This window comes from Mustela lutreola, chromosome 6 (assembly GCF_030435805.1).
Source record: "Mustela lutreola isolate mMusLut2 chromosome 6, mMusLut2.pri, whole genome shotgun sequence".
In the NCBI taxonomy this organism is placed as follows: Eukaryota; Metazoa; Chordata; class Mammalia; order Carnivora; family Mustelidae; genus Mustela; species Mustela lutreola.
The window spans coordinates 122,615,999-122,640,644 of record NC_081295.1 but is presented as its reverse complement, the minus strand read 5'-3'; the positions used below and the strand labels follow the sequence as shown (position 1 = coordinate 122,640,644).

General features: G+C 41.0%; 1 protein-coding gene and 1 pseudogene across 1 annotated transcript; one reads left to right on the top strand and one right to left on the bottom strand.

Annotated features, from left to right (window-relative positions):
• Window positions 1–14,807: 14,807 nt before the first annotated feature.
• On the bottom strand, window positions 14,808–16,807 carry LOC131834298 (CREB-regulated transcription coactivator 2-like; annotated as a pseudogene).
• Window positions 16,808–22,404: 5,597 nt separating this feature from the next.
• On the top strand, window positions 22,405–22,613 carry LOC131834304 (ATP synthase subunit epsilon, mitochondrial-like). The gene has a single exon (XM_059178792.1). The coding sequence runs from the start codon at window positions 22,416–22,418 to the stop codon at window positions 22,569–22,571; it is 156 nt and encodes a 51-aa protein (XP_059034775.1). The 5' UTR covers window positions 22,405–22,415; the 3' UTR covers window positions 22,572–22,613.
• Window positions 22,614–24,646: the final 2,033 nt, after the last annotated feature.

The window sequence follows — 24,646 nt, the reverse complement described above, 5'->3', positions numbered from 1 at the left end:
TTCCTTTGCTGTTCAGAAGATTTAATATTGATGAAGTCCCAAAAGTTCATTTTCACATTTGTTTCCTTTGCCTTTGGAGACATGTCTTGAAAGAAGTTGCTGTCGAAATTGTTGTTGAAGAGGCTTATCAAAGGGTCCTGCTGAATAATCTTTTTAATGTACACTTGGATCCTATCAGCTAGGATCTTGTTGAGAATCTCGGCATCTGTATTCATCAGGGATATGGGTCTGAAATTCTCATTTTAAAATTTTTTTTTTTTTAAAGATTTTATTTATTTATTTGACAGACAGAGATTACAGGCAGGTAGAGGCAGGCAGAGAGAGAGGAGGAAGCAGGCTCCCTGCTGAGCAGAGAGCCCGATGCGGGGCTCGATCCCAGGACGCTGAGACCATGACCCGACCCGAAGGCAGCGGCTCAACCCACTGAGCCACCCAGGCGCCCCTGAAATTCTCATTTTTGATAGAGTCTTTTTCTGGTTTGGGGGTCAAGGTAATGCTGGCCTCACAGAATGAGTCTGGAAGTTTTCCTTCTGTTTCTATTTTTTGAAACAACTTCAAGAGAATAGGTATTATTTCTTCTTTGAAATAATCAGGCCCTGGACTTTTGTTTTTTTGGAAGGTTTTTGATCACTGCTTCTGTCTCATTGCTAGATATTGGTCTATTCAAGTTGTCAATTACTACCTGTTACAGACTTGAAAGTTAATAGGTTTCCAGCAATGCACCCATTTCTTCTAGGTTGCATAACTCTTTTGCATACAGCTGTTGATAATAATTTCTGATGTGGGAAATACAAATCAAAACCACAATGAGATATCACCTTACACCAGTCAGAATGGCTAAAATTAACAAGTCAGGAAATGACAGATGCTGGCAAGGATGCGGAGAGAGGGGAACCCTCCTACACTGTTGGTGGGAATGCAAGCTGGTGCAACCACTCTGGAAAACAGCATGGAGATTCCTCAAAAAGTTGAAAATAGAAACACCCTATGACCCAGCAATTGCCCTACTGGGTATTTACCCTAAAGATACAAACATAGTGATCTGAAGGGGCACGTGCACCCAAATGTTTATAGCAGCAATGTCTACAATAGCCAAACTATGGAAAGAACCTAGATGTCCATCCACAGATGAATGGATAAAGAAGAAGTGGTATATATACACAATGGAATATTATTCAGCCATCAAAAGAAATGAAATCTTGCCATTTGCAATGATGTGGATGGAACTAGAGGGTATCATGCTTAGTGAAATAAGTCAATTGGAGAAAGACAATAATCATATGATTTCCCTGATATGAGGAAATGGAGATGCAACATGGGGGGGCTAAGGGGGTAGGAAAGAATAAATGAAACAAGATGGGATTGGGAGAGAGACAAAACATAAGTGACTCTTAATCTCACAAAACAAACTGAGGGATGCTGGGGGGAGGGGGTTGGGAGAAGGTGGGTGGGGTTATGGACATTGGGGAGGGTATGTGCTATGATGAGTGCTGTTAAGTGTGTAAACCTGGCGATTCACAGACCTGTACCCCTGGGGGTAAAAATATATTACATGTTTATAAAAAATAAAAAAAAATAATAAAAAAATTTTCTGATGTTTGTTTCTATTTCCTTGGTGTTAGTCATGATATGCCCCCTTTCATTCAGAATTTTATTAATTTGGGCCCTCTTTTTTCTTTTGGATTAGTTTGTGCAGTGGTTTATTGATCTTATCAATTCTTTCAAAGAACCAACTTCTAGTTTCATTGATGTGTTGTACTATACCTCTAGTTTCTAACTCATTGATCACTGCTCTAATCTTGATTATTTCCCTTCTCTATGTATGGGGTTGGCTTAATATATTGTTGATTTTCCAGTTCTTTAAGGTGAAAAGAGAGTTGGTGAATTCTGAATTTTTCAAAAAAAAATTTTTTTTTTTTGAGGGAGGCTTGGATGGCTGTGAATTTCACCCTTAGGACCGCCTTTGTTATATTTCATAGATTTTGGACGGATGTGTCCACATTCTCATTGGTTTCCATGAGTTGTTTAAGTTCTTCTTTGATTTCCTGGTTGACCCAAACATTCTTGAGCAGGATGGTCTTTAGCTTCCAAGTGTTTGAATTCCTTCCAAGCTTCTTCTTGTGGTTGAGTTCCAGTTTCAAAGCATCATGGTCTGAGAATATGCAGGGAATAATCTCAGTCTTTTGGTATCAGATGAGCCCTGATTTGAAACCCAGTATGTGGTCTATTCTGGAGAAATGCACTCGAGAAGAATGAGTATTCTGCTGTTTTAGGGTGGAATGTTCTGTATATATCTATGAGGTCCATCTGGTCCAATGTGTCATTCAAAGCTCTTCTTTGTTGATTTTCTGCTTAGATGATATATCTATTGCTGAGAGTTGCAAGTGAAAATCCCCTACAATTAATGTATTTTTATCAGTATGTCTCTTTATTTTGATTAACAGTTGGCTTATGTAGTTGGCTCGTCCCATCTTGGGGGCATAGATATTTACTATTGTTATATCTTCTATCTAACAATTTATCCATCCCACCTGCCTTATATAGACCCAGCTGAGGGTTCACAGCAGAAAGTGAATGGGTCCTAGGTACACCAACGCTGCCATGACCATCCATTCCTCTCCTCTACCATTGCACCTTGGATGAATTTTCTGCAATGTCAGCCTTGGAGAGAAAAAAGCCATGTCCAGAAAACAAAGCAAAGCAACTACTCCAAAGACACTAGTGCTTAGGCAATTTTATGGTCATCAATGTAATACTTCTAGAGTTCTGATTAGCCTTTGTCTTGATTATGCCATGAGGTAGTGTTGTACTTTACTAAAATGTTGAAATTAGAAAATATACATTGGAAAAAAAATACATATTTAGGAAGTATATATATATATATATATATATATATATATATATTAGAGTATTAGTTGAATCCTGATTAATACAGTTGTGGTGGGCAACACAGACAAACTAAGACAGATATATATAGATAGATAGATCGATCGATAGATCGATAGATCGATCGATAGATCGATAGATCGATAGATCTATCGATCGATCTATCTATTTATATATATATACTAGAGTATTAGTTGACTCCTGAGTTAATACTGTTGTGGTGGACAAAATAATGGCCCCTCCCTAGCAGGTCCTTTCTAATCCCTGCAATTGTGAATATGTTACATCACAGAGCAAAAGGGACTTTGCCAATGTGCTTATGTTAAGGACCAGGAGATGGGGACTTTATCCTTGATTGTCCAGGTGATCCCATGGAATTACACGGGGGCCTTAATATTGGAACAGGAAGAAAAGGAGGTCAGAACGATGCTATGTGAAAGAAATCTACCTGCTGTTTCAAGTGATGAAGACAGAGGGAAGTGTCCAATAGCCAAGGAATATGGGGAACCTAAAAAAGCTGGAAAAGTCAAAGAAACAGATTGTCCCCTGGAGCTTCCAGAAGAAAGGCAGCCTTATTGACACCTTGATTTTTGTCCAGGGAGATCCTGGTTGGACTCCTAGCCCATAGAACTGTGAGATAATAAAGTGTGTCCTTTGAAGCCACTGTGTTTGTGGTGACCTGTCAAGGCAGCAGTAGAAATCTATACACCTATCTCTCTCACTCACTTCAACAGTGATAAGATCGGTGGGAGACAATAAACCCTGGATAAACTCTGTAGTTTGTCTGTCTTAGGTACTCAGGTCAAGAGCTAGCTTTACATGTTTCAGTGTTACATTAGGTCCATGCCATGCTTTTCCTTCTCATTCTCTTCTGTAGGATGTGTACCCCATCCTCTGCACAGAGCTCAGCATAGTCCCTGTGTGAATTATGCAACTTGGAAGACATTGGTGGTCCCGCAGATGGATTTTTTTAAGCAATGGGCTCTCTTTCTGTCCCTTAGAGGGAAATAACATAACTTACAAAAAAATAAATATTGGTCAATCCTTTTCTCAAAGGTATATATTTTTTGAAAAAGTTTTGTTGAAGCACAGAGCTATTTTCAATGGTTCATAAAGAGAAGATATGAGATTTATGAGATCACATGCTGTTACTTTCATAAATGTTTTGTATTCATAAGATGCGGTATCTAGAACTTCCATTGATTACTGATTATCTTCTCAATGCACCAGTCCTGGCAGCATAAAGATGAAGGAAGAATCACAGGGATGCTAGAACAAGCACATGGCAAGAGAGTCTCACATTTTGCTACTTTATCCATGTAACTAGTTTGGGGACTTCTCATGCATTCTGCTGATTCTTCCAGCAAACTCCTCTGTATTGACAGCCATAGGAACTAGTGGAAATATTTAACCAAGTGTGAAAGCAAACACTGAGGCCACTCCATCTACCAGGAAAGTGAGGTATGTCTCCACTTCAGACATAAGTTTGTTGATGGATTCTTTTTGCTGGTGGTAGTGATGGTGGTGACAGTGGTGGTTTTCTTTTTCTTGGTATTTGTTTTAATTTTAAAACTGTTTCTAGGAAGTAATTGTGGAGTAGTAGCTTTCTTTAGCTCTGGAAGGCAAAGGAACATAACTGAGGACACTTCCTAAGGAATATTTTAAGATCTCCATGTCAACATTTGTGAAATGACCTATATACTTTCCTGTTAAAATTTCTTCTTTTAAAGCAACTTTATGGAGAACCTGGGTGACTCAGTAGGTTAAAGCCTTTGCCTTCAGCTCAGGTCATGATCCCAGGGTCCTGGGATCGAGCCCAGTTTTCTGCTCTCTGCTCCGGGGGAGCCTCCTTCTATCTCTCTCTGTCTGCCTCTCTGCCAGCTTGTGATCCCTGTTAAATAGATAAATAAAATCTTCTAAAAAAACTTTATTTATATATTTAACTCAAAGTTATATAAGCACATTTAAAAAATTTATTTATTTTTATTTTATTTTATTTTTTAAATTCATTTGCAGCATAACAGTATTCATTATTTTTTCACCACACCCAGTGCTCCATGCAATCTGTGCCCTCTATAATACCCAACACCTGGTACCCCAACCTCACACCCCCCCACCACTTCAAACCCCTCAGATTGTTTTTCAGAGTCCATAGTCTCTCATGGTTCACCTCCCCATCCAATTTCCCCCAACTCCCTTCTCCTCTCTAAGACCCCTTGTCCTCCATGCTATTTGTTATGCTCCACAAATAAGTGAAACCATATGATAATTGACTCTCTCTGCTTGATTTATTTCACTCAGCATAATCTCTTCCAGTCCCATCCATGTTGCTACAAAAGTTGGGTATTCATCCTTTCTGATGGAGGCATAATACTCCATAGTGTATATGGACCACATCTTCCTTATCCATTTGTCCGTTGAAGGGCATCTTGGTTCTTTCCATAGTTTTGCGACCGTGGCCATTGCTGCTATAAACATTGGAGTACAGATGGCCCTTCTTTTCACTCCATCTGTATCTTTGGGGTAAATACCCAGTAGTGCAATGGCAGGGTCATAGGGAAGCTCTATTTTTAATTTCTTGAGGAATCTCCACACTGTTCTCCAAAGAGGCTGTACCAACTTGCATTCCCACCAACAGTGGAAGAGGGTTCCCCTTTCTCCACATCCTCTCCAACACAAGTTGTTTCCTGTCTTGCTAATTTTGGCCATTCTAACTGGTGTAAGGTGATATCTCAATGTGGTTTTAATTTGAATCTCCCTGAGGGCTAGTGATGATGAACATTTTTTCATGTGTCTGATAGCCATTTGTATACTTTATCCAGCAAGACTGCCATTCAGATTGGATGGAGAGATAAAGAGTTTCCAAGACTGGCAAGGCTTAAAAGACTATGCAACCACCAAACTGATACTGAAGGAAATATTAAGGGGGGTTCTGTAAAAGAGGAAATATCCTAAGAATAGCATTGAACAGAAATATAGAGAAAATCTACAGAAAGAAAGACTTCAAAGGTAACACAATGTCAATAAAAACGTATCTATCAATAATCATTCTCAATGTGAATGGCCCAATGCGCCAATAAAACGGCACAGAGTTGCAGATTGGATAAAATGACAGGACCCATCCATATGTTGTCTATAAGAGACCCACTTTGAACCTAACGATACACCCAGACTGAGAGTGAAGGGATGGAGAAGCATCTTTCATGCCAATGGGCCTCAAAAGAAGGCTGGGGTAGTGATTCTCATATCAGATAAATTAGATTTTAAACTAAAGACTGTAGTCAGAGATACAGAAGGACACTACATAATCCTTAAAGGGATTACCCACCAAGATGATCTAACAATTGTAAATATCTATGCCCCCAATAAGGGAGCAGCCAATTACATAAGAAAACTGTTAATCAAGATAAAGAGTCATATTGATATGAATACATTAATAGTAGGAGATCTTACCACACCTCTCTCAGAAATAGACAGATCATCGAAGCAGAAAATCAATAAAGAAACAAGAGCATTGAATGACACATTGGATCAGATGGGCCTCATAGATATATACAGAACATTCCACCCTAAAACAGCAGAATACTTATTCTTCTCAAGTGCACATGGAACCTTCTCCAGAATAGACCACACCCTGGGTCACAAATCAGGACTCAACCGATACCAAAAGACCGAGATGATTCCCTGCATATTCTCAGATCAGAATGCTTTGAAACTGGAGCTCAATCACAAAGAAAAGTTCAGAATGGATTCAAACACCTGGAACCTAAAGGCCACCTTGCTTAAGAATGCTTGGATCAACCAGGAGATCAAAGAACTGAAACAATTCATGGAAACCAATGAAAATGAAGACACTTCGATCCAAAACCTATGGGATACAGCAAAGGCGATCCTAAGGGGGAAATACATAGTCATCCAAGCCTCCCTCAAAAAACTGAAAACTCCAGAATACACCAGCTGTCTCTACACCTTAAAGAAGTGGAAAATCAAAAACAAATCAAACCAACTCCACACATAAGAAGGGAAATCATCAAGATTAGAGCTGAGATCAATGAGGTAGAAACCAGAGATACAGTAGAATGTATCAATAAAACTAGAAGTTGATTTTTTGAAAGAATCAATAAGATTAATAAACCATTGGCCACACTAATCCAAAAGAAAAGAGAGAAAGCCCAAATTCATAAAATTATGAATGAAATGGGAGAGATCACAACTAACACTAAGGAAGTAGAAACAATCATCAGAAGTTATTATCAACAGTTATATGCCAATAAGCTAAGCAACCTAAATGAAATGGATGCATTCCTGGAAAACTATGAACTCCCAAATTTGAACCAGAAAGAAATAGACAACCTGAATAGACTGATATCTAGTAAAGAGATGGAAGCAGTGATCAAAAACCTCCCCTCAAAAAAGAGCCCAGACTTGATGGATTCGTGGGGAATTCTACCAAACTTTCAGAGGAAATAACACCTATTCACCTGAGGCTTTTATTTCTTTCTCTTACCTAATTGCTCTAGCTAGGACTTCCACTACTATATTGAATAGAGGTGGGGAGAGTGTCCTTCCTTGTTACGTTCCTGTTCTTGGAAGAAATGCTTTCAATTTTTCTTCATTGAGTAGGATGTTTGCTGTGGGGTTGCTGTAGGTGGCCTTAATTAGGTAGAAGTATGCTCCTTCTATAGCCAATCTATTAAGAGTTTTTATCATAAAAGAATGGTATATTTTGATAGGAGGAGTCAAGATGGCAGAGAAGTAGCAGGCTGAGACTACTTCGCTAGCAGGAGATCAGCTAGATAGCTTATCTAAAGATTGCAAACACCTGCAAATCCATCGGCAGTCGAAGAGAAGAAGAACAGCAATTCTAGAAACAGAAAAACAACCACTTTCTGAAAGGTAGGACTGGTGGAGAAGTGAATCCAAAGTGACAGGAAGATAGACCCCAGGGGGAGGGGCCGGCTCCCAGCAAGCGGCGGAGCAACGGAGCACAAAATCAGGACTTTTAAAAGTCTATTCTGCTGAGGGACATCACTCCAGAGGCTAAACCGGGGCAAAGCCCACGCGGGGTCAGCGTGGCCTCAGGTCCCGCAGGGTCACAGAAGGATTGGGGGTGTCTGAGTGTCGCAGAGCTTGTGGGTATTGGAACGGGGAAGCTGGCTACAGAGACAGAGCCGACAGTGAGCTCCCAGCCTGGGTTAACCTTGAACCGGTCGCAGGCTTGGTGAGCTTGGAGCGCGGCCAGAGGTCAGGCAGACAGGAGATACTAGGAGCTGTTCTCAGAGGGCACACTGAGGAGTGGGGCCCCGGGCTCTTGGCTCCTACGGGCTGGAGACCAGGAGGCCGCCATTTGTATTCCCTGTCCTCCGGAACTCTACAGAAAGCGCTCAGGGAACAAAGCTCCTGAAAGTAAACGCTAGCGGATTACTCAACCTGGCCCCACTCATAAGGGTGGTGCAATTACGCCTGGGGCAAAGACACTTGAGAATCACTACAACAGGCCCCTCCCCCAGAAGATCAACAAGAAATCCAGGCAAAACCAAGTTCACCTACCAAGGAGTGCAGTTTCAATACCAAGGAGAGCAGCAGAATTCCAGAGGAGGAGAAAGCAAAGCACGGAACTCATGGCTTTCTCGCTATGATTATTTAGTATTGCAGTTAATTTAATTTTTTTAAATTCATTTTCATATTTTTTCTCTTCTTCTGCTAATTTTTTTAACTTTTACCCTTTTATTTTTAAAGTTTTTAACTAGTTTATGTAATATATATATATTTTTCATTTTTATACTTTTCTTTTCTCGTTTTCTTTTTTTTAATTCTTTTCTTTTCTTTCTTTCTGAACCTCTTTTTATCCCCTTTCTACCCCCTCACGATTTGGGATCTCTTCTGACTTGGTTAAAGCATATTTTCCTGGGGTTGTTGACACCCTTTTAGTATTTTACTTGCTCCTTCATATACTCTTATCCGGACAAAATGACAAGGCTGAAAAATTCACCACAGAAAAAAGACCAAGAGGCAGTACCAAAGGCTAGGGACCTAATCAATACAGACATTGGTAATATGTCAGATCTAGAGTTCAGAATGACAATTCTCAATGTTCTAGCCGGACTCGAAAAAGGCATGGAAGATATTAGAGAAACCCTCTTGGGAGATATAAAAGCCCTTTCTGGAGAAATAGAAGAACTAAAATCTAACCAAGTTGAAATTAAAAAAGCTATTAATGAGGTACAATCAAAACTGGAGGCTCTCATTGCTAGTATAAATGAGGCAGAAGAAAGAATTAGTGATATAGAAGACCAAATGATCGAGAATAAAGAAGTTGAGCAAAAGAGGGACAAACAGCTACTGGACCACGAGCTGAGAATTCAAGAGATAAGTGACACCATAAGACAAAACAGCATTAGAATAATTGGGATTCCAGAAGAAGAAGAAAGAGAGAGGGGAGCAGAAGGTATACTGGAGAGAATTATTGGGGAGAATTTCCCCAATATGGCAAAGGGAACGAGCATCAAAATTAAGGAGGTTAAGAGAACGCCCCTCAAAGTCAATAAGAATAGGCCCACACGCCGTCACCTAATAGTAAAATTTACAAGTCTCAGTGACAAAGAGAAAATCCTGAAAGCAGCCCGGGAAAAGAAGTCTGTAACATACAATGGTAAAAATATTAGATTGGCAGCTGACTTATCCACAGAGACCTGGCAGGCCAGAGTGAGCTGGCATGATATTTTCAGAGCACTTAACGAGAAAAACATGCAGCCAAGAATACTATATCCAGCTAGGCTATCATTGAAAATAGAAGGAGAGATTAAAAGCTTCCAGGACAAACAAAAATGGAAAGAATTTGCAAACACCAAACCAGCTCTACAGGAAATCTTGAAAGGGGTCTTCTAAGCAAAGAGAGAGCCTATAAGTCGTAGATCAGAAAGGAACAGAGACAATATACAGTAACAGTCACCTTACAGGCAATACAATGGCACTAAATTCATATCTCTCAATAGTTATCCTGAATGTTAATGAGCTAAATGCCCCATTCAAAAGACACAGGGTATCAGAATGGATAAAAAAACAAAAACCCATCTATATGTTGCCTCCAAGAAACTCATTTTAAGCCCGAAGACACCTCCAGATTTAAAGTGAGGGGGTGGAAAAGAATTTACCATGCTAATGGACATCAGAAGAAAGCAGGAGTGGCAATCCTTATATCAGATCAATTAGATTTTAAGCCAAAGACTATAATAAGAGATGAGGAAGGACACTATGTCATACTCAAAGAGTCTGTCCAACAAGAAGATTTAACAATTTTAAATATCTATGCCCCCAATGTGGGAGCAGCCAACTATATAAACCAATTAATAACAAAATCAAAGAACCACATCAACAATAATACAATAATAGTAGGGGACTTTAACACTCCCCTCACTGAAATGGAGAGATCATCCTTGCTGACAGATCAGCAAGGAAATAAAGGCCTAAGTGACACACTGGAGCAGATGGATATCACAGATATATTCAGAACATTTCATCCCAAAGCAACAGAATACACATTCTTCTCTCGTGCACATGGAACATTCTCCAGAATAGATCACATCCTCGGTCCTAAATCAGGACTCAACCGGTATCAAAAGATTGGGATCATTCCCTGCATATTTTCAGACCACAATGCTCTAAAGCTAGAACTCAAACACAAGAGGAAGTTTGGAAAGAACCCAAATACATGGAGATTAAACAGCATCCTTCTAAAGAATGAATGGGTCAACCAGGAAATTAAAGAAGAATTGAAAAAAATCATGGTAACAAATGATAATGAAAATACAACGGTTCAAAATCTGTGGGACACAACAAAGGCAGTCCTGAGAGGAAAATATATAGTGGTACAAGCCTTTCTCAAGAAATAAGAAAGGTCTAAGGTACACAACCTAAGCCTACACCTAATGGAGCTGGAGAAAGAACAAGAAAGAAACTCTAAGCCCAGCAGGAGAAGAGAAATCATAAAGATCAGAGCAGAAATCAATGAAATAGAAACCAAAAAAACAATAGAGCAAATCAATGAATTAGGAGCTGGTTCTTTGAACGAATTAATAAAATTGATAAACCCCTGTCCAGACTTATCAAAAAGAAAAGAGAAAGGACCCAAATAAAGAAAATCATGAATGAAAGAGGAGAGATCACAACTAACACCAAATAAATACAAACTATTATAAGAACATACTATGAGCAACTCTACGCCAACAAATTTGACAATCTGGAAGAAATGGATGCATTCCTAGAAACGTATAAACTACCACAACTGAACCAGGAAGAAATAGAAAGCCTGAACAGACCCATAACCAGTAAGGAGATTGAAACAGTCATCAAAAATCTCCAAACAAACAAAAGCCCAGGGCCAGACGGCTTCCCGGGGGAATTCTACCAAACATTTCAAGAAGAACTAATTCCTATTCTCCTGAAACTGTTCCAAAAAATAGAAATGGAAGGAAAACTTCCAAACTCATTTTATGAGGCCAGCATCACCTTGATCCCCAAACCAGACAAGGATCCCATCAAAAAAGAGAGCTATAGGCCAATATCCTTGATGAACAGAGATGCAAAAATTCTCACCAAAACACAAGCCAATAGGATTCAACAGTACATTAAAAGGATTATTCACCACGACCAAGTGGGATTTATTCCAGGGCTGCAAGTTTGGTTCAACATCTGCAAATCAATCAGTGTGATACAACACATCAATAAAAGAAAGAAGAAGAATCATATGATACTTTCCATAGATGCTGAAAAAGCATTTGACAAAGTGCAGCATCCATTCCTGATCAAAACTCTTCAAAGTGTAGGGATAGAGGGCACATACCTCAATATCATCAAAGCCATCTATGAAAAACCCACCGCAAATATCATTCTTTTTTTTTTTTTTTTTTTTTTTAAAGATTTTATTTATTTATTTGACAGACAGAGAACACAAGTTGGCAGAGAGGCAGGCAGAGAGAGACGAGGAAGCAGGCTCCCCACGGAACAGAGAGCCCGATGCGGGACTCGATCCCAGGACCCTGGGATCATGACCTGAGCCGAAGGCAGAGGCTTTAACCCACTGTCATTCTTAATATAGAAAAACTGAAAGCTTTTCCGCTAAGGTCAGGAACACAGCTATTCAACATAGTACTAGAAGTCCTAGCCTCAGCAATCAGACAACAAAAGGAAATTAAAGGCATCCAAATCGGCAAAGAAGAAGTCAAATTATCACTCTTCACAGATGATATGATACTATATGTGGAAAACCCAAAAGACTCCACTCCAAAACTGCTAGAACTTGTACAGGAATCCAGTAAAGTGTCAGGATATAAAATCAATGCACAGAAAACAGTTGCATTTCTCTACACCAACAACAAGACAGAAGAAAAGGAAATTAAGGAGTCAATCCCATTTACAATTGCACCCAAAACCATAAGATACCTAGGAATAAACCTAACCAAAGAGGCACAGAATCTATACTCAGAAAATTATAATGTACTCATGAAAGAAATTGAGGAAGACAAAAGAAATGGAAAAATGTTCCATGCTCCTTGATTGGAAGAATAAATATTGTGCAAATGTCTATGCTACCTAAAGCAATCTACACATTTAATGCAATTCCTATCAAAGTACCATCCATCTTTTTCAAAGAAATGGAACAAATAATTCTAAAATTTATATGGAACCAGAAAAAGACCTCGAATAGCCAAAAGGATATTGAAAAAGAAAGCCAAAGTTGGTGGCATCAGAATTCTAGACTTCAAGCTCTATTACAAAGCTGTCATCATCAAGACAGCATGGTACTGGCACAAAAACAGACACATATAGATCAATGGAACAGAATAGAGAGCCCAGAAATAGACTCTCAACTCTATGGTCAACTAATCTTCGACAAAGCAGGAAAGAATGTCCAATGGAAAAAAGACAGCCTCTTCAATAAATGGTGCTGGGATAATTGGACAGCCACATGCAGAAAAATGAAATTGGACCATTTCCTTACACCACAAACAAAAATAGACTCAAAATGGATGAAGGACCTCATTGTGAGAAAGGAATCCATCAAAATCCTTGAGGAGAACACAGGCAGCAACCTCTTCAACCTCAGCCGCAGCAACATCTTCCTAGGAACAACACCAAAGGCAAGGGAAGCAAGGGCAAAAATGAACTATTGGGATTTCATCAAGATCAAAAGCTTTTGCACAGCAAAGGAAACACTTAACAAAACCAAAATACAACTGACAGAATGGGAGAAGATATTTGCGAATGACATATCAGATAAAGGACTAGTGTCCAAAATCTATAAAGAAATTAGCAACCTCGATACCCAAAGAACAAATAATCCAATCAAGAAATGGGCAGAGGACATGAGCAGACATTTCTGCAAAGAAGACATCCAGATGGCCAACAGACACATGAAAAAGTGCTCCATATCACTCGGCATCAGGGAAATACAAATCAAATCCACAATGAGATATTACCTCACACCAGTCAGAATGGCTAAAATTAACAAGTCAGGAAATGACAGATGCTCGCGAGGATGCGGAGAAAGGGGAACCTTCCTACACTGTTGGTGGGAATGCAAGCTGGTGCAGCCACTCTGGAAAACAGCATGGAGGTTCTTCAAAAAGTTGAAAATAGAGCTACCCTATGACCCAGCAATTGCCCCACTGGGTATTTACCCTAAATATAAAACATAGTGATCTGAAGGGACACGTGCACCCAAATGTTTATAGCAGCAATGTCTACAATAGTCAAACTATAGAAAGAACCTAGATGTCCATCCACAGATGAATGGATAAAGAAGAAGTGGTATATATACACAATGGAATACTATGCAGCCATCAAAAGAAATGAAATCTTGCCATTTGCGACAACGTGGATGGAACTAGAGGGTATCAGGCTTAGCGAAATAAGTCAAGCGGAGAAAGACAACAATCATATGATCTCCCTGATATGAGGAAGTGGTGATGCAACCTGGAGGCTTAAGTGGGTAGGATAAGAATCAGTGAAACAAGATGGGATTGGGAGGGAGACAAACCATAAGTGACTCTTAATGTCACAAAACAAACTGAGGGTTGCTGGGGGGAGGGGGTTTGAGAGAAGGGGGGTGGGGTTATGGACATTGGGGAGGGTATGTGCTTTGGTGAGTGCTGTGAAGTGTGTAAACCTGGCGATTCACAGACCTGTACCCCTGGGGATAAAAATATAATATATGTTTATTAAAAATTAAAAATTAAAAAAAAGAATGGTATATTTTGTCTAATTTCTTTGGGCAACTTTTGAGATGATCGTGTGATTTTTATCTTTCCTTTTCTTGGCGTATTGAATTACACTTATTGATCTTTGTAGGTTCAACTACCCTTGCATCCCACAGATAAATCCCATTTAGCTATGGTGCCTAATTTGTTTAATGTGTGAACTCAGTTTGATAACTGAGAATTTTCCCATCTGTATTCATCAACAATACTGGTTTATTGCTTTTTTCTTGTGGTGGTGTCCTTATCTGGTTTGCTATCAAAATGATACTCCCTTTGTAGAATGAATTCAAAATTCTTGCCTCTTCCTTAACATTCTGGAATAATGAGGAGTATTGGTGTTAGTTTTCCACTGCATGTTCATAGAATTCACTAGTGAAGCCATTTGACCACGAAGTTTTCTTTTGGGAGTTTTTTGATTGCTTACTCTATCTCTTGAGTTACAGGTTATAAGTGTTAGGCCCCCTTTGAGCTTCACTGGACCCAACCCTTATGCAGAATTCAGGGGCCACCAGGACAAACCCCTGGCTTTTCCTCATTCTTGGGATCTTCATTCAGTTTAGACAGAGGCTATGTGGGCAGAGTGGAGTCTCTCCTGGCCCAGGGGAATGGAGAAAAGGAAGAGTGATGGGGCAGGGCCAAGAAGAGGGAGGTTGAGAAGGCTCCTCACTGCAGATGCTGACTTTGGAATAAGTCCTCCACAGCAGGATCACTCAGCAAGCCATAGGGGTTGCTCAGCATGTGGAATCGTTCCAGGCCCAGTGTTTTCATGTGCAACAACTCCTCCAGCCCCAACCCGACCCCAGCTAGGTTGATAATCCTTCAAAGCCAGGCACTCCAGCCAGAGCTGCCACAATCTCCTTACAATAACCTGGGGAGGACCCTCCTGGGAGGATGCTGTTGGCCCCTGAGCCATGGCAGGAACAGAGGTCAAGTTCTGGTGGTTGAGGGCATGGGGGTCCTGTAGGCCTTTAATTGGCCCCTTGTTTCCTAAAAATAAAGGCCCCTCAGAAAAGCTGGGGGATCCAATATCAGGCTGGTTGATGGGCTTCCATGCTAAACCACTCTTGCTGCTGAGACAGAGTGTGTGCATGCCAGGGGACAAACAAGTCCTAGCAGCAGTCATCAAAGAGCATGCTGTGAGGAAACAGGTTCCCCAGGCTGAAGTCCCTCACTGGCTGATGGTAAAATTCTTGCTCATGCCCATTGAGCTGGGTGGGTATAGTGTCCCACAGTGTGGTGGGCTACACAGGGGCTGCCCACCTGAAGGTTGCTTTGAATAGGCCGGAGAGGATATCACGGGATGTTATAGAGACTTTGGGGTAGGTGGCTGGGTGGGCAGAACCAAATTTGGGGGGCTGTATGGGTATGGAGTCAGCCTCTAGACAGTGGACAGTTTGCTGTTATCCAGGGGGACACCCTGAGTGATGCAGGACAAGGCAGGTGACATTGTTGTCACAAACTTTCTGAGCAGTTGCTCTTGGGTGTCAGCTGAGCCCTTGGGCAAGCTCAGGAGGCTGAGGGGAACATGGTGGTGGCAAGAAAGGATTCCAGGGGGGAGAAGCTGGGTAAGGGGGGTACCCAGCACAGGAGATGAAGCAGAGAGGGAGGAATTGGAGGATGAGAGATGCAGTGCACTGAGTGAAGGGTGACCCAGGGAGGAGGCTGACAGTGAGGGGTGGCTATCAGAGCCTTGAACATGGGGGTGGGGACTACTCTAGGAAGCCCAGGGGTTGGGACTGCCCAGGGAAGACCACAGGATGGGTAGCTGAGCAGGGAGTAAAGTCCTGTCTCATCATAGCCCAAGGTTGGTCCAGGCACTGGCTCCCACAGATCCTGATGTGGCTCATGCCGTGTCTTAATTTGGAGGTACGGATGTCCTCACTCAGGTCTCATCAGGGACCTGGGAGGTGGAAAATGCCAGGGGAAAGTGCAGGTTGGTGAGATAAGGTAGGGATCTACCTGTGTTCATGGCTGGTGGAAGGACAGGCATACTGGCAGGCTGGTCAGGGAGCACATTTTGCTCTGATTAACATCAGAAAGGTGTTCATTGCAGGGATTTCACAGGACTAAGATCAGGAAGAACATCAGGACAGCTTCCAAGCATGGCATGGCTTCAACAAATCTTTGTTCTCTAACAAGTTCTCTTTAATAACAGGGACTTTGGAGTGCACATTGCCATTCAGAAAAGCTCCACAGTGGCTGTGCAGGATGCTAGGAGGGGCGGGGCCTGGATAAGTGTCCTGAGGGCTGGGGTTCCTCACACTGGTGTGAAGGCAGAGTCCCTACTTGTCCTATTCAGTCAGATGGTAGTAGAAAGACCTGCCCCTTTGCAGCAGCGACATTGTCCCAGGGCACATCCTCCACCAGCTGGGCTCTGGGGAAAAAGACAAATAGGTAGGTCCACAGGGAGAGCTGTCTTTCTGGCAGGGATAATAGTGGAGAGGGGACGCCATTTTTCTGGAATCTCACTGTATCTTTTCCAAAGCTCCTGGTGCCCAGTTCTCCACAATGAATACAGAGGCAAGTTGACGGGGCTCTTGGAACTCAGCCAGGTCAGAGCTTATCTGGTTATCAGTGGGTAGAGAATGGCCATAAGGAGAGCTCCTTGTGTATGCCAGTCGCAATGTGGGGGCCTGTAGGCTCCATGTGTTCCTCAAACCCATGATCTCTGGTGTTTGTGCCTCCCCTACAAGCCTGTCTTCCTGCCCTTCAGCCTCCACCTGTGCCTCTCAGATGACTAGACTGATCTGTGCAGGTTGTCTACATCTTCTTAAGTCAGTCTTGGTCAGTTGTGTGTTTCTAGGAATGGACCCATTTCTTTTAGATATATAATTGGTTGGTATGCAATTATTCATAGTCTTTCATGTTTCTACATATTCCTGTCCTACCCGTTGTAATAACCCTCTTTTATTTCTTCTTTTTTTATTATATTATGTTAGTCACCATACAGTATTATGTCTCTTTTTCTCTTAGACTAGCCAAATTTTTGCCAGTTTGTGTTCATCATCTTCTAGAACCAGCTTTTAGTTTCATTGATCCTTTTGATTGTTTTTCTGGCCTCTATTTCATTTAATTCTGCTCTGATTTTTTATTATCTCTTTCCTTTTGTTAACTTTGGGCTTAATTTGTCCCTCTTTTTCTAGTTCACTGAAGTGTAAAGGCAGATTGACATCTTTCTAATTTTTTGTTGCTCTAAACTTCCTCTCAGAGCTGCTTTTACAGCAACCCACAAAATTTGATATATTGTATTTTCATTTTCACTTGTTTGAGACCATTATTTTATTTCCCTTTTGATTTCCTCTTTGACCTATTGATTGTGTTACCAAACTCAGACTAGTTGAGCACCCAGTGCCCAGTAAACTAATGTCTGAGACATGAGTTTTGAGGCAAAGCAAGCTTCCTTATCACAAGAAAAGCCTAGTGAGAAGGCTGGCTATCATTCCCAAGGCTGCATTGCCCTCTGGTGGAAAATGGACAGCCACTACTTGTTTGGGGAAGGAGGTGAATGTAGGTAGGTGAAGGAGGACAATGAGGTGTTCCTGGAAACCTTGAGAGGGTGGGCCTTGAAAGAATCTGGAGCTCTATATTCTTCTGGAAAATAAGGCACCCCATTAGGGACATGGAAAGATCAGGTATGTCAGATAATTTTGAGACAAATGTTTCTTTCCACTCCCCATTAGGTTTCTATAATCAGTGGGTAAACTAGGAGTAGGGGGTAAAAAGCAAAGTAAATGATTGATCATGCATGAGGTTAAGACATGCAAAAACATCCTTAGTAGGGAATAAAACGTGACATGCTGCTAAGGTAATATTGCAACTAATACAATGTAGTTCTGCATATGCTTTCAAGACTAGTCCAAGAATCTGGCCTCAGGTGTCTGGCCTCAGTTGTTTAAAATGTTGTCACCTCTTTCCCACATATTTTTAGGTCTACTCAGTTTCCTCTTGTTCATTTTTACTTTCATACCAATGTAGTCAGAGAAGTTGGCTGATATGATTTCAGTCTTCTTAATTTTGTTAAAATTTCTGTGTTCCATCAGGGGATCTACAATGTACACATGAGAAGAATATGCATTCCTCTGCTGCTGAACAGAATGTTCTGTAAATGTCTGTCATTTTTTTCTGAAGTGTGGTTACGTTCTGTTTCCTTGCCGATTCTGCATCTGGATGATCCATCCATTGTGGACCGTGGGGTACTGAGGTCCCTATTACTGGATCACTGTGTATTTCTCCCTTATGATCTGTATTTGTTTAATGTATTTCAATGCTCAGGTGTTGAGGGCACATGTATTTACAACTGTTGTATCTTCTTTCTGGCTTGAAGTCTATCTTGTCTGATGTACATATGGTTGCACCTGCTTTCTTATTGGTACCATTTGCTTGGGTTATCCACATCCATTCCTACACTATAAACCTACATTTGTCCTTACAGCTAAAGTGAGCCTTCTGAAAGTGTCACAAACTTGGGTCTATGTTTTTAATTTATCAAGGCACTCTCTGTCATTTGATTGGTAAAGTCATCCATTTACGATTAAGTGATTATTGATGCTATTGTCATTTTATCTTTTCTTTTCTGTTGTTTTGTATCTTTATTATTTCTTCTTCTTTGTGTTTCTGTCTACTTCTGTCAGTTGCTGGTTTTCCATGATGATTCCCTCAGTTTCCCCTTTTTTAAGGTTCTCTCTGCTCTAGATATTGTTTTGTCTTACCCTGAGGTTTGTATAAACTGTCTCATAGATTAAATGGTGCTTTTCCTGCTGTTGGCAACTTTTCTTCATATGCCTGCATGGCTGTTCTCATTTTCCTCCTCTCCCTTTGAATTTTTGCTGTTACAAACTCTTTTCCTGGTATGGGTTTGTTACCAACTGTAGTAGCTCTATTTATTTTTAATAATTTTAACCATTGCTGTTATCATTAAGTGTTTAGTGCCCTATTCTAAAATAAGGTTACAGTTTCTGACTCTGTCTGCCAGCTAACTCAGAGTCTCATCTCATCTCTTCATTACAGTATTAATTTACCTTCATCTCCTCATTACAGTATTAAGTTCTGTTCAATATGTCTTGGAGGCAGGACTAGTGGTGGGGGATTCCCTCAAGTGTTTTTTGTCTGGGGAAGTCTTTATTTCTCCTTCATGTCTGAAAGATAAATCCTGGATACAGATTTCTTGTCTGACAATATTTATTTGTCAATGCTATGAGTATGTCATTCCACTCTCTCCTAGCCTGCAGAATTTCTGCTGAGAAATCTGCTGATATTCTCTCTTATGGGGGCTCATTTTTAGGTTACTTTCTTCTATCCTTTCAAGTTTCCTTCTTTATCATTGACATTTGACAGTGTCATTGGAAAGTGTCTTGGAGATGGTATTTTTGTATTGAGATAAAAAGGTTAGCTATTAACTTCACAGACTTCAATGTCCACTTCTTTCCCCAGGAATGGGAAGTTCACCACAACACTTTTGAGATAACAACTCTGTCCCTCTTCTCCTTCTCTTTTCCTTTTGGTATACCCACTATTCTTAACAGGTTCTCCTAATGGAGACTGGTAGCTGTTGCAGGATTTCTACATTTTCTACATTTTCTAAGCTTGCTTTTCTTTTAAGTAATCTCTACATGCAACTTAGGGCTCCAGGTCACAACCCAAAGATCAAGAGTCAGATGCCCCACTAACTGAAGCAGCCAGGCACCCCAGGGTTTCTTCACTTAAAAAAAAATAAATAAACCTTAGTTCTCTTCACTTCTACCTGAATCATTTCTAGATTCCACCTTTCAGACCATGTATTCTCCCTTCCATCTCATCTGCTCTATTTCCAATGTTTCTAATGCATTCTTCATCTCATTTACTGAGTTTAGCTCCAGAATTTCGGTTTGGTGCTTTTTTAGAAATTCAGTCTCTTGGGCAAAGTACTCCTTCTACCCATTCATTTTATTACTGAGTTCATTGAATTGCCCGATTCTCTTGTATCTTGCTGAATTCTGTTCTGACAGTTATTTTGAATTCTCTATTACTTAGATCACAATCTTCTGTAAATGTAGGGTTGGTGGCTAGAGAACTGTCATTTTCTTTTAGCAAAAGCATATTACCATGATTTTTCATGCTCTTTACGGAGATTTTCCTCTGCCAAATAGTTTGAAGTAGCCAACACCTTTTGTGTGTAGGTAAAATTTTAAAACTTTGATTCTAACTGTTCATGGGTGGGAGGTTAGAGGCCGTTCTTTAGTATTACAACAGATGGCAGAAGAGCACAAGTTTTTGGTTGCTCTTTCCAGAGTAGCCCTGGTGGCTGTATAGACCAGGCTTAAAGAAAAAAAAAAAAAAAGTAGGAGGCTGGCACACTGGAGGGGCCAGTATGTACTAAGCCCTTGGGCTTTGGGTGTGCCCCACACTCCAGGTAGAGGATCCTCAAGTTCAGGAGTCCCTCAGACCTGGGAGTTCTGTTGCTGAACTCTCAGATCAGACGGTGCATAAAGTGTTTCTTCTTCTCTGCCTCCCTCCCTTGCCTTTTCCTTCCCCCCACTGTCCCCTCCTGGTCACAGATGTCCTACTTCAGGGGACCCTGCTCTGTGGCTTCATAAATATGGGTCCTCCAGCCACAGCCCACAGGGCCAAATAGACTTTCACTCACCCCTTTCCACCCCCACCTTCTCCGCCACAGGAGTCACAGGTGAGCATTACCACCACTGTAGAAGCCAAGGTAACAGGCCTCACCAAGCTGCCTGGGCTCTGGTCTCCATGAGGCCCAATCCGCACTCCTTCAAATGTAAACATGGATGGATCTCTTTGGTGTCTGGTGTGCTGTGCAGAGGAACCTTTGTTGGGTTTTGGAATCCTACTAGTTGTAAACAGAAAGGGGGAGACAAATGGAAGGACTCATTCTACCATGAGGTTGACCCCACTCCTCCCAAGAATTATTGTTTTAAACATTCTTTCTGGTTAAAACCATCTGGTTAAAACCATGGCAGCTGGTGCATTTGTTTCAAAGGATACCTCTTTTTTTGTGTGGATAATTCATATCCCTTCCATACCTTCCTTTCCTCTCCATTTCAATGGAAATATACCCATAGCCCATCTAAAAGTAATCCACTGTCATAAAGGCACAAGCCATATGGAAGGAGGAGATGAACATGTCATATAATGTATTATCATGTAGAGTATTTAAAATATATGCACAGATCCCAATGAGTATATTTATGGCTTTATTGTTTTTTTTAAATAAATTTGAACATTCCTCCATTACTGTTTCCCATATACTATGAGAACATACAGTTCAGTTTAGATGTTTATATCAGCCTGTGTCCAGTAAGGAGGCAGAAGTCACATCAGTCATTTTAACAGTGAAAATCTGATAGACAATTATTAAGAAAGAGAGGAGAAGGGAATTGAGGGAAATTGGAAGAGGAGGTGAACCATGAGTGACTATGGACTCTGAGAAACAAACTGAGGGTTTTGAAGGGGCGGGGGGTTGGGGGTTGTAGGAACCAGGTGGTGGGTATTAGGGAGGGCACGGATTGCATGGAGCACTGGGTGTGGTGAAAAAAACAATGAATACTGTTACGCTGAAAAGAAATAAAAAAGAAAAAAGAAAATAAAAAAAAAGAAAGAGGTAATTAATTATGAATGAGATCAAAGAAAACTCGATGGAAACCAGAAGTAGAAGGTACAGGAAGCAGACATCACCTCTAGGGCTGAGGTAGAGCATCCAAAAAATGGAATACATTTGAAAGAATATGACTGACATTCTGTTTATTGGACAAGGTGGGACCAGAATCCCCAGGAAGGAAAGAAATTCACCAACACGCTGCAGACCAAGCCTGTTGGGCAAGAAAACTCTCACTAAAGAACTGGCAAGATTCCCTGGGAGGCAGCCCTCTAGAACACAACCTGCTACAATGCCATACTCACTCACCCAAAGACAAGAGAAGCTAAGTCTTCTCCAGGCCACTGTCAATAGCATCATAAGATCAAGGGGGAAACAACACCAAAAGTAGGACACCTAGGTGGCTCACTCAGTTAAATGTCTTCCTTCAGCTCAGGTCATGATCCCAGGGTCCTGGGATCGAGTCCTGCATTGGGTTCTCTGCTCAGCAGGGAGTCTGCTTCTCTCTCTGCCTGCCACTCTCCCTGCTTGTGCTCACTCAATCTCTCTCTGACAAATACATAAATAAAATCTTTTTTTAAAAACACGAAAAGAGTCTTCCTGCCGCTGGGCCACGTGTTGAGCCGACATTGAGGCATCCTTGTGATTCGACCTGATGCACCCACCCTTGCAACATCATGGTGGTGTACTGGCGACAGGCTGGCCTCAGCTACATCCAGTACTCCCAGATCCATGCAAAAGCAGTGAGAGATGCACTAAAGGTCGAGTTCAAAGCAAATGCTGAGAAGACTTCTGGCAGCAGCACAAAAATTGCGAAACTGAAAAAAGAGTAATCTTCCCTGGCTAAAGCTTGAAATGGTACATTTTCCAAGGTGAAGATGTGTGCGTCCATGTTACAGCAGATTGAAAACAATCTCCCTGCATAGAAAAAAAATCCTATCTCATTCTAGATTGACTTGCCAATAAATGAAAATAGGGTTCAAAAAAAAAATACCATGAAAAGAAAAATGCTTTTTCTCCTGAGACGTCTTGCTCTGGTGCCCTGTAGGAATTCAGTATCTGCATACACAAAATCTGACTTCCATACGCCTCCCTGGGTGAGACTAATTGAAAAACAAATGAGGAATGCCCAGAACCTTAGGCCTACATTGACATTTCCTGGCTGAAAGTGGCCACATTCTTCCTGTAGCTCAAGGCTCTCCTCTAGGGAGGAAATGTTTAAATTTCAAGGAGAAACAGGCACATGTGGTGCTCATGTACTTCATGAGCTCCTAGCCTCCTTGTCCTTACCCCACGATGTCCCATATATTACTGTCCTGACCAGTAAGGCTATACTTTCCTCCTTGCTTTGTGCTTGTGCTTGGTGTATTGATATGACCCCAATGAAACTGGAGACAAAGCTTGGCTGAAGGCTTTTTGCCACTAGAGTGTCTGGTACTCAGGCCTCTCCATTCTCCTATGAAGGTGTCTGGAGTAAACTTTTCATTCACCATCTCAGGGTTTGCTGGCCAAACCCAACAGTGCACTAACTGAGAAAGGCGGTGCCATATGTGCCACATGGCAAAAATTAAATGTTGATGACATCCAGTATCAACAAGTATGGCACATACAGGGTAGATTTGAATCAAAAGACAATGAATTGGTAATGGGCAGATTTCACACTTTTAGTTCCTCAACTTTCACACACCCCATTTACTCACATTGGAACTTCCATATAACAACACAACTCCACATTTTTACCCATCTAAAGAGCTACACTTACAAGTGAAAAAGTTCCCACTCTTTCCCCCAAATGGAACAAACAGGCAGTCTCAGGCATTGAATCAGTTGTATTTATTCCTTAAGTTCAGCCACACTCATTTGACTATTCTCTTAACCAAGAGACTATATTTTAAATATCACCACTGACAACTTGCATAAAATCACACTGGTAAGAAAGGACAAGGAAAATATATTAATACAAATGACACATCTACATGACAAGAAAGAAAAATATGTGAAGCAACTCCAGTCCTTTTCCTATTTTTGGTCACAGGCAGGAACTGAGATCTGTGACCTCCTTCTTCAACTTCCAATTCCGTGTCTTCTCATCTCTCCCAGAAATACAACAGGTCGGTGTTCTCTACTTCAGGAGCCAAAAAACCTTTATTTACTAATGTCTGAGTCCTCATCAGTCTGGCATCCTTGTATTTCCTGTGAATTCCATCGACCTTTACAATTGGACTAGAAGTACTGAGAAGCTGTACATAGATCCTGGAACTGTACACCCAGGGTCTGAAAACATTCATCTTCATTTACCTCTTTATTCTGGTTGCAGTTCTGTTCTTTCCAAGTGCTGTTGACTCACAAGGAAACCAGAACTCTCATTTTTCCTTTCCCTGAATTAATGCAGCACCAGTATTTCAGAAATAACAAATGTTTTTTTTTAAATTAAATGTATTTATTTTCAGCATAACAGTATTCATTATTTTTGCACCACACCCAGTGCTCCATGCAATCTGTGCTCTCTATAATACCCAGCACCTGGTACCCCAACCTCCCACCCCCCCACCACTTTATTCCACTCAGATTGTTTTTCAGAGTCCATAGTCTCTCATGGTTCACCTCCCCTTCTAATTTCCCCCAACTCCCTTCTCCTCTCCAACTCCCCATGTCTTCCATGATATTTGTTATGCTCCACAAGTAAGTGAAACCATATGATAATTGACTCTCTCTGCTTGACTTATTTCACTCAGCATAATCTTTTCCAGTCCCATCCATGTTGCTTCAAAAGTTGGATATTCATCCTTTCTGATGGAGGCATAATACTCCATAGTGTATATGGACCACATTTTCCTTATCCATTCGTCTGTTAAAGGGCAGAAAGATTCCCTACTTTTTTTTTTATAAACATATATTTTTATCCCCA

Bases quoted from the DNA above. Each gene is read 5' to 3' on its own strand.
- LOC131834304 (XM_059178792.1), top strand. From the start codon at position 22,416: ATGGTGGTGTACTGGCGACAGGCTGGCCTCAGCTACATCCAGTACTCC.